The 13,873-nt window shown below is 44.1% G+C and overlaps 1 protein-coding gene across 1 annotated transcript in view; it reads left to right on the forward strand.

Annotated features, from left to right (window-relative positions):
• The first annotated feature begins 320 nt into the window (after nucleotides 1–320).
• sort1a (sortilin 1a) overlaps nucleotides 321–13,873 on the forward strand; it is a 42,789-nt gene continuing 29,236 nt past the window's right edge. The window contains exon 1 of the mRNA XM_061220526.1: nucleotides 321–821. Within this exon, the coding sequence (XP_061076510.1) occupies nucleotides 546–821 (276 nt within the window). The 5' untranslated portion in view covers nucleotides 321–545. The remainder of the gene's footprint in view (nucleotides 822–13,873) is intronic.

Raw genomic sequence — 13,873 nt, forward strand, 5'->3', positions numbered from 1 at the left:
TCGAGAATCGGATTAATCTTTTTATTCACAATGGTTTGGCTAAGGGTTGCGGTCAAGTTATCTGATTCTAGATCTGCAGTTCTGGGGCCCGATCCGGCATTTGCAGCCTTACCTGACCTGAACGAAGCTCCTTCAACCAATCAGAATAATCCGTGGTGGCCCAGCCAATCACTACCGGTTTTCCAGAGGGCGTGGTTCTAGGAACAACAACAGTCGTCCACAAATGAAAAAAAAAGACTGAAGCTCACAGCTCATGCTTGGTCATTGCAGGCGATTTGCATTTGAGAGACGTTTCGAAAAGCCAATTGAAAAAGTGTTTGCGATGAACGCAACCAATAATGTTTTAGTCAAGGCGGTTTGAAGAGACGCACCCCCGCAAACGGCTTTGCTTTGCGTTTGGTGATCATGATCACACCGCTCAGCGCAAGACAAGTGGAATGAATGGTAGTTTCGGCAGAGGACGTGTTGTAGTGAACAACGAAAAGGGATTAATTTATGGACATTTAGCACTTCAGGTTGAGTGAAACCAAAACAAGAACAAGAAAATGAGTCTCTTGCACTGTTGCGTATTAGTTATATTGCTCAATTCAGTGTTTGGCTCTGATTTTCAAGAGCGAAATAGTCTAACGGGAAATGCACGTCCAAGGTTTGTGAAGAACCGAAAATTAGGTAGTGTTCACAATATTAAAGAAAGGTCGACCGGGGAGTTTTCCGATTTAGAAGGACATCATAAAGTTGAGGAGAGAAGCTTAGATACGGATGGAGACGCATGCAAAGCTCTTCACGGCTACGAGTCGCGGTTAGCCAACAACACTCACACCGTAAGTATTACCACTGGGCTCTTTGTTATACGCTCGCTCTACTGTCACATTATGATATCGTGATGTAGCCCAAGTTATTTACTTCTGATCATACACAGTTTTTTATAGTTTCTCTGGGAAATGATATTGAATTGAATATTCATGGCCATGATACGGTATCTTATGCAGTGCGAGCAACAATTTCTGAGTAACTGTTATTCCAGCTGATTGGAAAGTGTAGGCTATATTTTTATATAGCCTATTGATTTAAGTTCAAGCCCATCTGGCGTATGTTGACATTGGCTTTAAAGAAGCAACTCTTGTTTTTGTTGCCAAGAGACTCCTCATGTGGCGATTTTTTTCTGAAGTTACTGCTCTCTGGGTTGTTGCGTGTTTATTTCAGATCTCGCTTGATGCATTGCTCACTACGTTCAACCCTTCATCAGTTACCTAATGCAACGCATTTATTCAGGCGATACTCTCAAAATCTCCATTAAGTAAATGTTCAGCAGTGAGTAAAAGGATCAACACAGTAGTTATGAATATAAAAAAGCCGCGAATGAACAGGTACCTTTTTACATCGTCCGGCAATCGTACTATACTACATAGTAGGCTAGCCTAACGTTACATTTTTAGGAGCTATAGAAAAGTGCCTCGAGTTTGCGAAGCAGTAAGCAAGTCGCCATTAAAACTGTTCAGGGAGCGTTTTTACACTAATCTAAATGGCGTAGCAACTGCCTGGCCCTATTGTCTTCTATAATTAAATTGCAGGGACCTTGGATACCCAAGAAAGTGGTTTGTAATGGGTTTGTAATGGATCAAAGAGATCATATTGTACCAGCCTGTCGTGCATGATTTGTGGATGCAAGAGTGTTTTTCAAACTGTACTGCAACAGCAGAAAGCCTGTGCCCATACCTGCATCTTCTTGCATGTCCTCTGCTGTCTGTTTTAAATGGACAAAGGAGGATGATAAGGCACATTTCCGTCCAGCTGGATCAATGTTGCCTGTAAAATCTGGGGGTCAGCTGTGGTGTTGGTGGAATGCTATAGTTGAGACTTTATCCTGTGCCTCAGGTGTGTGATGGTTTGATTGCGCAGGGCCTCCGGTTTTGAATCCACGTGTTTGGAGTGGGCAGTAGGTCAGCATTGCGCAAGCAGCGTGAAACATTGAGCACCTGGAGAAGGGATCTTGTTTTGAACAAAATGGTCTGCCTCCCTGACATGATCATCCCTTCTCTTCCCTTGTTTATGGCAGGTTAAATATTCTGGGTTAAATTCACTCTGATACCACACGTTCTTAAACCTGGGCTTAGGATGGCAATGTAGTGTCACGGTCAGGTAACCATTTATAGCTTAAAGGTTGGAGGTTTGAATCTGCTGTTGCACCTTTGATCCAGGTACTTAACCTGAATTGGTTCAGCATATGTCCGGTATGTATGAATATGGATACTATATAAAAATGGAAAAATGTATTTGGATTAGAGTGCAGGCTAAATGGCAGTAAAATAAATGCTTGCTCTATAGCCCTGGAAGTTCAGGATGTTGTCTGCATTTCCACATCAGGCCAGAGATGGAGGGGGTGGGCCAGGTGTCTGAGAGAAGTGTGTTTGACCCTTGTCAAGTGCGGATGCCTGAGAGGCTGTTTGCCCCACAGTAAAAGCAGTCTGATAGATGGCCCAGTGTCTTAATTCTGCTTTGTTACGAGCCTGTCCCTCCTTTCACCAGGGTAAATGCAGAGGGACCACCAAAGAATGCGCCTTTGTGCCATCATTGATTTTGCTGGACTGAAGGCTTTTACACCACTGTCATCAATTTTTCGCAATGTAAAAGCAATAGAAGTTCATGCAAAACCCTCTATACCGTCTTAATATATGGCCACAAACCTTATCTGTTGTACTTTCCTCAAGGTTAAAAGCACAGTCAGATTTTTAAAATTTCCATTGAGCCTTTATCTCTGTAAAGCAACTGTAACTATTGCCCTATGCCTTCATCGTTTTCATTGTTCTGCAACTCCTGTCAGAAAGGAAATGCGGAAATCTGTTTTAGGAGGAGCTCAGAGTTTCCCCAAAAGGGCAAAACCACAGTCTCAATTCTTCTGCAAGATTTTGGCTGTATTAGGATAAGTCGGCCATGCTGACTTTGTGACATTTTTATCATGCATGTTAATCTTGCTCAAATAATTGTCAGTAGAAACTCTGAGACGCTGCACAGAGGGGACGCCTCACTACCCGTCCACTCTACAGTACCTGAGGTACCGGGAACTTTATTTGGGATTTGCGTCATGTGTAGCCTAAATGCAGTGGTTACTACATATGTTACTACATTTATTGGCCACCAGAATGGCCTTTGTATCTATGGTGCATCTTACCTTACCTATTTTATAAGGTGTTACAGAGAGACTATTTGTTGACTCTGTTTGAATTCAAACTGATTTACAAAAATGCAAATTAAAATGCAAAGCAGGAGCACAAAGTGTTTGGTGTATTTTTAGGCAAAATTGAATGGCTGGGGCCATATGATTGAGCGCAGATGTATTCTGCTTGCTCACTATTAACAACTCTGTGCGCTGTGTCGGAGAACATTCAATGTGTAGGAATTAAATACATAGTTTATTTAGATTCTAATAACATTGATTCATTTGCTGATGTTTCACCCTGAACTTACCCTCTATTTAACCTAGATTTAATCTATTTGGATATTGGCATGCAAACCTTACTCTGAACTGTCTGACCCGAGACTGTGTGTTCGCTGTTGTTTGATATTCACCAAGCTGTGGTTGGCAGCAGTGAGGCGTACATCTTGTTGCGTTGATTTTAATTAAATTTTTTAAATGGACAGTTGTGGGTAATGATGGCCTGAATGCAAAATAGTAATGAACCTTAAGCCACTGTTGGTAAGCACCTTCATATTGTGGATAGAGAAAAGCAGAAAATATGTTACGTCAGCCATTTTGTTGAACGGAAACTGAATTTTCCAATGTTTGTGATGGTATAATTTGTGAGTATGTGTGTAGCAAATTTGCACCTAGAGGGAAAAAACCCCCACATTATTCTGCAAATCCCATTTAAAGCATATTGGCATTCAGTGGCAGTGGCATGAATCCCTTTTAGGGTCTGGCAGCATGTCGATTGTAAATAATTTGCTAAGAATTGTTTAATGCCAAATATAATTTTAAAAAGTTGTGTGTGTTGTAAGGGAGATATCCCACACCAACGCAACATGAGGATTGTTGCATCTGTCCAAACCCTTCAGCTTAGATCTTCAAACTCCTGTGTGGCTCTGGCCCCACCCATTCCCGCATGTTCTTGTTCTCATCACAAAAGGGAACGTTCTGAAAAACAACAGCGCTAATCGCTGACCTGTTTTCCACCATCAGCCTCGGTGTCCGAAAGCGGAGAGAAGCACGGTTAACTGCACCAAAACCTTCTTCATTTCTGACACCATGGAAATGTTCCCAGCATGCACTGTTAAACCATTGTGTGTTTCTGTTTTCTTGTACCAATATACTCTGTGAAATGGAACTCACTAATAGAGTTCCATGTACACATTTGGTTCCAGCTTAATGAAAATAACTGTGCTAACGGCCTTTTTTGTGGTGGACTTGTTTTTGTCACCCTTGTGGAGGTGGATATTGCAGCAGATTCAGATATGGGTGTCATAACGGCTTGCCAGGGTCTATTGGGGTGGGCCTGTGGTTAAATGCCTGGTTTAAATGTGCATACGATTGCTGGAATGTTCCTCCGTTCAGGGGCAGTTGGAATCCACCAGCACTCTGGGGGAAAAATATCTTTCCTGCTACAGTTATTTATCTTAGTGGAGGAATGCAGCTGAAATATATATTTTCCTGAATAAGAACAACTTTTGCTAGCATCCCATATTTCCCAAGTGCAAGATTTATTTCTTCATAATGGAGAAAAATAAACTTAATACAACATCCTGTTTGTGTGTGTGAGTGAGTGAGATATTTTTATATCCAAAAAACTGAAGGAAATGAATCTTAATTAATTAATATTTTAAGATATGGTAGGCCTATGAAGAAGAAACCTGTTGCTTTTGCTCTTTGTTTTTCAGTTTGGAATGATGTAAAAATGTAGTCCCTTAAATTTCAACATCACGTCTTGCATTGCATTATCAGTCTCTTTATGAATTCTGAGGGAAGATCGGTCAGATATTGAAGCTAAGCTTCACCACCGTTCCACAAAACACTGCTGTCAATTTCTTTCTAATTCACCAATGGTTACTCCAGAAAGGCAAGGCAGCTACTTCATAATTCTGTTGACATAGGCCAGCTGTTACTAGCTGAGAGCTCAATAGCTTACTAAATATCCGAGATAAAATATTTGAGCTCCTGGGTGTTACAGCACTGTTCCAGGGTGTAGTTAAGCCACATTGTCTGGTATCAAATCTGCGTTTTACCAGGGCTGATTCTGGCCAATGGTTCCAGGTGGCGATGCGTGAATGGCCATCTTGTCGTCCTGGAAGATTCATTTGGCCCGTATGATCGCATGTCATCGCTTGCCAGTAATACCCATGAAAAATACCCTTTTGTTTTCTTACCTCTGGTTTCCAGAGAGGAAGAAGCAGAATTTCTGGCCTGTCCCTCACGGCAACGTCGTTCTTCAAAGGACGTTGAGAGGGAAACCTTATAAGCGTAAACATCCTCAGATACACTAACAGCCTGAAGACTGCTTATGTTTTTCCCAGCAGTCTGTCTGTGGTCCGACTCTGATAGACATCGGCGACCGCTGTTAGCACCGTTCTGACTAAGTCCACAATACGACTATACGGAAATTAAATCTTCCAATTAGTTTTAGAGTAGGGAATCTGGAACTGGGTGTGTGAAGCTCATAGACAGATATATGGGTGGCTCTACATTTAATCTTTACTGTGTCTTGTAGATCCATCATAATAGTGTGAGGAATATCACTGCATTGGTCTTGCTGTGGCTGCTGGTAGAACCACAACCACCATCTTGGTTCCATGGAACTGCCACGTATTCCCAATTAAATCAGCAGTAGGTTGATTGCTATGCCATTCACTGTTGACACAACTCTGTGTTATTCATGCAATGGATTTAGATGGTCTAATTCAAACCGTACACAGGTAAAGGGTCAAAATGTCAGGACAAGTAAGGACACCAAAAGTCTGTATTATGCTCCTGTATTATCGGATAAACCCCCCGGACTCTTGTGCCTCTGCAAACGAGCCACTCTCCTTTCCCACAGAGGCTACACTACAAGGCTTCCAGTACAGCCACCATTCATTCAAATTCTGTGTTTGTTGATTTCATGCCCATGTCTTTTGCAGGCGGGTTGACGGTTTGACTGCTTTTTGGTTAATTTAGGGGCTTGTTTTAAACACAAGATACTGCAAGATCATTAAACCTGCTGCAAACAACTAAGGTAAGTGGCAAGACTGAAGTTCAAAGGAGATGGACAGGTTTTTGGTTTTCGCTCCAACTAACAAATGATCAAATGAATCTTGGAACCAAAATTATGTACTGTAGAAGTTATGAGGACTCAAAATGGATATCATGGATTTCAAGTTTCCCTCTCTTAGAAGTCATTTCTGCTGCATTTCAGTTTTGCTGTGTGAGGATATGAAAGCTTTGAAGCTCAATATTTAAAAACTACTCAGAACTCAGATGGAACCTTATAATTCCAAGGTCATGTCTGTAAACTGAATGCAAGTAGCTGACTGCTGACTCTTCACTTTTGCCTTCTATTTGTGGAAGCGTGGTGACATTATTTATTTTTCATTGAAATAAGTCAAGATAATATTACTTTTGTAATGAAGATGAAACAAAAATAAATTGGAGAAAACTGCTCCAGGTGGAGCAGTGGGGGATTGGTGCTTTTGAATCCCTGTATCTTAGTTAAGATTTGAGGACTGGGAATATTCCAGCGCAGCAGATTTTGATCTGCTTACTCTACATAAATATACTGTAGGTCACCCCCCTCACGTAGAATACGCACAGAGGCAAACCACTTCACCCTGCGCTGCCCGGTGCTCCCCACAAACTGATGTTCATGCACATTTAGCGGACAAGCAAGCTTGCTGCAAGTGGAGGGAAGCAGTTTGGCCAGATTTAACTGGATGTTTATTTAAATTTGCTCTCATTAATTGAGCTTCTGGTTCTTTTAATTGCAAGTGCTTCAAGTGCTGGGGAGTCATTTTATTTGTCTCCCACAAAGCGTTCCACCATTCTCTCCTGGCAGCCTATAGTGGTTATGAATGTTCCGGAATGTACCCCCTCCCTTACCCACTCTGTCTTATTTCACAGAAAAGCGTAGCTCGCTTTGGGGATTGTGGGTATAAATTATAAAGTGTTACAAGGATGACATAATGCATCTGCTAAGAAACGCACGTCTCTGAGCTCCTGGTGGAGCAGGCTGATGCCTCGGCTCTATGCTCACCTCCCCTCACTGCCTGCCTGCTTCTGCTCTGTGCACCTCCCTCACTGCCTGCCCCGGCTCTGTGCACCTCCTCACTGCCTGCCCTCTGTACACCTCCCTCACTGCCTGCCCTCTGTGCACCTCCTCACTGCCTGCCCTCTGTACACCTCCCTCACTGCCTGCCCTCTGTTCACCTCCCTCACTGCCTGCCCTCTGTACACCTCCCTCACTGCCTGCCCTCTGTGCACCTCCTCACTGCCTGCCCTCTGTACACCTCCCTCACTGCCTGCCCTCTGTTCACCTCCCTCACTGCCTGCCCTCTGTACACCTCCTCACTGCCTGCCCTCTGTACACCTCCCTCACTGCCTGCCCTCTGTTCACCTCCCTCACTGCCTGCCCTCTGTACACCTCCTCACTGCCTGCCCTCTGTGCACCTCCCTCACTGCCTGCCCTCTGTGCACCTCCCTCACTGCCTGCCCTCTGTGCACCTCCCTCACTGCCTGCCCTCTGTACACCTCCTCACTGCCTGCCCTCTGTACACCTCCCTCACTGCCTGCTTGCCTCTGCTCATTTAAAAGGCAGATTTGTCTGAATAACTCCATAAAGATTGGCCTTTGTGGCTGGGTTGGCTGGTCAGATTGAGCCCAGTGGGGTATGAATGGTGACAGAGTTTTGTACTCCCGCTCTCTGGCCAGGTCTCTTGAGGCAACAGCCGTATTCAGATTCAGGTTATTAAGGATGGATTGTACAGTAGCAGAAGTTATTACTTTTTCTGGAAATATAAATGTTATGCAATGTAAATCCGCAATAAGCTCTCTTCTGAATTGTGGTGTTTTGTTTTAAATGACTGGACGTCACTTTGTGGGGTGCAGATGAAGCCATCGCATTGCATGCTCATTCATTTATGTTGGAGATGTACTGGAATGTTTATGCTCTTATGGGTATTACAGTCGTGGCTGAGCAAATCCAAACTGCCCCATTTTGTCAAGGTGACTCTGAACCAAACTCTCACAGTCTGGTCACCCACTTCTCCCTCTATTGTAATAGTTTTCCGAACTTTTGTGGGCTAATTAGTTTAGCAAAGAATACCACAAATGATTTCGGCTAGGGAAAAGCAAATTACAAAGCAGCCTTTCTCTTTCAACCACAAAGAGAGGAGGTCTGGACAGGGAATAACTGTTTTTGTGGTCAACCAGCTGAGACAAACCCCAGAATTTGGCTCAAGGAGTCTTTTCCCATACTTGAAGTTTTTTTTCTAGAGTCCTCATTTGGCTCATTGGAATAGTCAATTTGCCATCCTTGTCCCACCATGTAACAGCTAAGCTTGACAGTGTTCTGCCTTGTATTTCATATCTCACTCTCTAAGTCTCTATGATGCTTAGACTGTACTTACTACCCTAAACTCTACCATTAACCCTTGAATGTGTGAGATCACATATGCGATTATAATGTTCTTAACTGAACATTCTAATGCGGTGTCACAACCACTACTGCCAATTGAAAGCAATAGGGTTGTAGAACACTGACTTAAAATTTTGGAAATAAATAAAATAAAATAAACCTTCACTTCAAAGGGTTAAAGATGTGAATGTTGTGCTGCCGGCTTACACAAGCTGGGATTCGCCGGGCCATTTATAGAAAGTGCTGCCTCATGAAGGCCGTGTGTTGTGGGTCGAGGCAGAACCATGCCAGGGTGTCACGCCAGGGGAGAGAACAACCTGCTTATTGTTCAGAGGAGAAGAAGCCTTTGGCGTGGCTTCCTTCACCACCCTCGGACATGTGACCCAGTAGGAACATGTTGTCCAGTACCACTTCCTCGTACAAATATAAACCTTCTACTGCTGTGGTTTGAACTTCATACTCGGTTAATTACGCTAAACTGTGTTTTGGTTCCTGACAGGCCCTTTGCATGTTTTCTTAATGTCTCACCACCCCCAGGTGTGCCTTTCCGTCCAGACATCCACTGGTCACTGGTGCGGACTCCCAGAGGAACTACTGTACCCACTGCTCAGCTCCTTACATAAACCTCCTCAAGCACTAAACAACTGGGGAGGAAGTTCTGTAGGCTTTATGAATTGCATTAGCTTCGTTTCCTTTTGAACGTGTGTGTGTGTGTGTGTGTGTGTGTGTGTGTGTGTGTGTGTGTGTGTGTGTCTGTGTGTGTGTGTGTGTGTGTGTGTGTGTGTGTGTGTGTGTGTGTGTGTGTGTGCGCGTGCTTGCATTAACACTATTTAATGAAATATAGGTACAAAGCTGAACAAAGCCCTTGGGCCTTACACTGTAATGTTTGCACGGTTTTTTTTTGGAAGGGCCAGAAGAAAGTTCCGGAATTCTGTAAAATGCAGCTGGGGAATGGAATTCCGGATTTCTTTTTTTTTTTTTTTTCAATTGCCTGTGACAAGTGTTAATGTGGCAGGAAAGTGCTCTTTCAGCTGCAGAGCGACCTTCACATCAGCAATGCTTGGGGGAATTTCAGCATGTTTCTAAATTAGTTATTGTTTGTAGTGTGTATCAGTGCCTGTTTGCGGGGCTTCTTTCTTCATCTTTACTTTAGATTAGGCTACATTCTACACTGTTTTTTTACACTTGATTTCTTAGATTTTCTGCCTTTGACTTTCCCGGGAGCTGAAATATTTATGGCTGGCTGTAATGTTCCTGTCATCCCTTCTGTTTTATCCTGTTAAATACTCAGCTCATATTGGGCCCACCTTTTTACAGCTTTATTTTTAACACCAATTAAAGAGGCGAAAAGGCATAAAATTAGTGACCTTATTTCAGGCACTATGGGCAACGCCTGTCTGTTCAGGTCACTGTTTGGCACTTTGTAGTCTGGCTGTCTGAGTCTTTGTTTTGAAGTGCAGACCCCGCATGCACACACAGCTGTCACGCTCTAACATAAATCATAACTCCTTGTCCTTGACATTTCTTTAGAGTATTCATTCAAAGATAGGTTGTTTGTAAAATCTGATTAAAACTTTTTAATATATTGTAAAATGTATACTAAATTCAAAATGTACTGGTCATTAAAAATAAAAACCACAACATTTTTGGGAGAATCTTTTATTTTTTGTGAATGAGAGAGTCCTGTGTTTACTGGGAGTCTAACTGCATTTTCAATACAAAAATGAGGTAATAAAATAAGTTTATACGTAATAAAATAAGTAAGTGTATTGATTGTGCTTTTGTTTGTGAAGGTGGTTTACTTACTGTCCAGTATATATGGAAAATTACCTCTCAGATTTGTTCTCATTTTTCTGCCCAGCTGAAATTTACTCTGCAAACATTTTCTGTTCTCTGCTCGTGGGCCAGTTCTGAAAATATCCACGGAATGTATCACAAAGAAAGGCTCTCCAGTGATACTTTTTGTGTTTGTTTTGTATTCAGCAGAGATTTCAAGAATGGCTTACATTTATGTTTTGATGTGTGTCACATTATGAAGTGTGCCTACGATATGAAATCGGTGTTGGTGTATCACCTCGCAATTTTCTGCTAAGTGGCTAAATTGTTCATTGTGATTCTGCTCTAATGTGTCTAATATGGCATGCCCTGATGTTATGTCTCACTTGTATTGCGCTTCAGTCTCTGGGTGGTCACAGCTGCTTGCCACAGGCGTGTCGGAGCTCCGATTTTAGCACAGTATCAGTATCGCTCCGGGCGAAACTTCAGTCTCACGGGATGTGCCATTGATCCCGTTTCACAGAAGAGGTGAGAGGGTCGCCGTGACATTACTTTAAAGTGTAGGCATTTCGCAGACAGTTTTGACACTTAGAAACGGTGTGTTTAACACGGTAAGCCAACAGAGAGAGAGCTTGAGTTTTAATTTTACATTGACTTGTCTGGTTATATCTTGATATTTGAACCATACACACAATGCAGTTACACTTTTCAGTGAAGTGGTCAGAGAATTGAATTACGTTTTTGCAGATGAAAATGCTGTGCGCAGTCATCATGGGGTTATAATGAGCATTAAATGAGAAATATATGGTCCCTTTCTTAAAGAATGCTCAGCCATTTTGAAAAGCAGCATTGGTGGAATAAAAACTGTCATCTGATAGATGCTCACCATAAATATTTCAAACTCTCTGGAGGTTATGTGACACCCTCTGTCCTAGTCGAGGACAAGCCCAAAAGAGGCTTCAGAAGGGTAAGGTACAGTCAGACCTTATCTGCACATTGCATAAAAAGACTACTTTAGGATTTTGGGTGCTCGAGTTGTCCAATATGTCCTCCATGTTTACCTCACCTTGAACGGGGCGGAATTGGGCAAGACTGGGTGTATATTCTCCCCTCTGTGTTTTTAAAAAGGGGGGTTCATGTTCCACAACTCTTGAAGTGTTTGTTGTTCGGCTGTGAGGTCATATCCTGTATGACTTCATGTCTATTTCATGTTGTGTGCCTATGCTCTTAGGCTGCCAGACACAACATTGGGAGTCACAGAAAGGCTACTGCATGGGACATGGGCGGGGAGGAAGTGTCATTGACAGCAGACTGTTCTGCTATCTTGGCATTAGACCAGGTGCTGGGATCCATCGCATTACATTACATTAGTTATTTAGTTGAAGCTTTTATTCAAAGTGACTTAGTTGATTAGACTAAGCAGGGGCCAATCCCCCCTGGAAGAATGTGGGCTTAAGGGACTTGCTCAAGCACCCAACTGCTGTGGCTAAACTGGGGCTTGAACCACCAACCTTCCGTATCCCAGTCAAGCACCCAGGATGTTCCCCTGTCATTGCATCAGCCGTGTTTGCAGGTTCTCTCCTGCGTTCTCTCCTGCGTTCTCTCCTGCGTTCTCTCCTGCGTTCTCTTCTGCGTTCTCTCCGTTACGGGGCGGACAGCGGAGGCGCAGGACGATGAGGGCCGAGGAACAGAGCGAGAGAAAAGTGTCTATAAGAGGGGGAAATGTACAAAGGCTTATCTGTGTGGCTGTATGACAGAATGCACCCAGGCGTCTGTGCTGAACCCCCCCCCCCCCTCTCTTCATCTTTATTTTTTTAATCTCCAGCCAAGATGAAATCTGCTTCGTTCTCTGGGCCTGCAGTGCCAAGGCTGCAGCAGTGATTCAGCTGGGTTCTGTCATGCACCCAAGTGGGTGTCTGTGGATTAAAGTGTGGGGATTTAGGCCTCTCTCTGCAGACCTGCAGGAGCAGGAGGATGGGTGTGTGTGGGAGCAGGGGATGGTGGGTTACCATGAGCAGGTTGTAGTCGTGTGGTAGATTGGCACAGATACAGCCCCCATGCCCTCACTCTGTTTGACTCTGCCCACAGCTTGGGGCCACAGCTGGTTTGGTGGATTGGTCATGTGACCTCACAGCCTGCTTCCTGGTGTCTTGTATGAAAGAGAGTGCACAGCCTGCTCCTCTTGGCTGTGCCTTTCGTAAACAGCCTTGAAGTTTGTACTCCATCCGCTCAGTGTCTGGAACAGAAGAATTTTGGAAAGAAACCTTTACCATAATTTAACGCAGGTGTCGCAGTGCCTAAAAACTGTTTAAGCCCAGATTTCAGAACCGTAGGCCTGGTCCAAGTGGAGATTTTTCTCATGGGTTTCATTTGATCGCATGACAGGATAATGTTTGGAAAGATGAAAGATATACTGACTTTGAAAGTGCAATTTATCGGCAGCCATTGGATTGGATTGCCAATACTGTAACAGAATCTATTAGCTTCTGTTGTATTGTAATAGAATCGTGTTTCTCTGTTCTGGTTTCATGGGCAAGGCTGGCCTTGCTTGTGAGAGTTTATTGGCGTGTTTTTCTTGTGAAGAAGCAGCGTGTGTGTGAGTGGCAGTATTGTCTCCCACTGCTTCTGTCGACACTGCTCGCACACACACACACACACACACACACACACACCCGTGAAGAGCGGCTGGTGACCTTCAGCTGTGCTTAGGCATTGTGTGTGTTTCTGTACCGTAAACTATACGTCCTCTGTCCCTCTCTGTCACTGTAGCTCTTAAAATAGAGCAGTAACCCCAGCCTGTAACGGCTTTTTCGATCAGCGTCTCCCCATGTCAGCGCTGTCTGTGTGCTGATGCGGGGTGAGGAGGGGGGTGCTGTGTGTGAAAGGAGGGTAAGTCACCAGGGGGCCCTTTCATCCGTTCTCGGGGCACTGAATCTCTCTCTCCCCCGTCTTCTCGCTCAGGCAGGATGTCAGCCGGGCGAAAATGTGGGTCACACTCCGCACCCCCAGAGCGGCGCCACATCCCCTCGGCATTCTGGGCCGCAGAGGAGAGGCGCAGGGGCTCTGCACCTCGCGGGGAGAGAGCACCTCTTTTCAGACTGCAGTTATTCCTCCTCCCCCATCCCCCCATCCCTGCTGCTGGACAGTATCCCTGCCAACACTCCCCCTCTCTCTCGCTCCATTGCTGCATTTCCCCGGTCTCCCCTGAGCTGGGGGTCAGATGCCTGAGGTCAGGCTGGAGTGGCTCCACTGTAATCTGAACTGGGCAAACACTATGGGGGTTAGTAGGGATCTGAGACTTTAGCTCCTCAGTGCTTTGGGTGTGGGGGGGAACTATCAAACTGCTCTTTTCCCCAATATCACAGATGCACCATGTTTTGGGTTTTTTTAAACCGACATGGATGCTTTTTAGACCTGGGTCAAATATGAAATTGTTTTGGATTCAAATACTTTTCTGTGCTTGATTGGTCTTGTGTGGGGCAATTGAGCCAACCAAGAGG

Source organism: Conger conger, chromosome 14, assembly GCF_963514075.1.
Source record: "Conger conger chromosome 14, fConCon1.1, whole genome shotgun sequence".
NCBI lineage: Eukaryota > Metazoa > Chordata > Actinopteri > Anguilliformes > Congridae > Conger > Conger conger.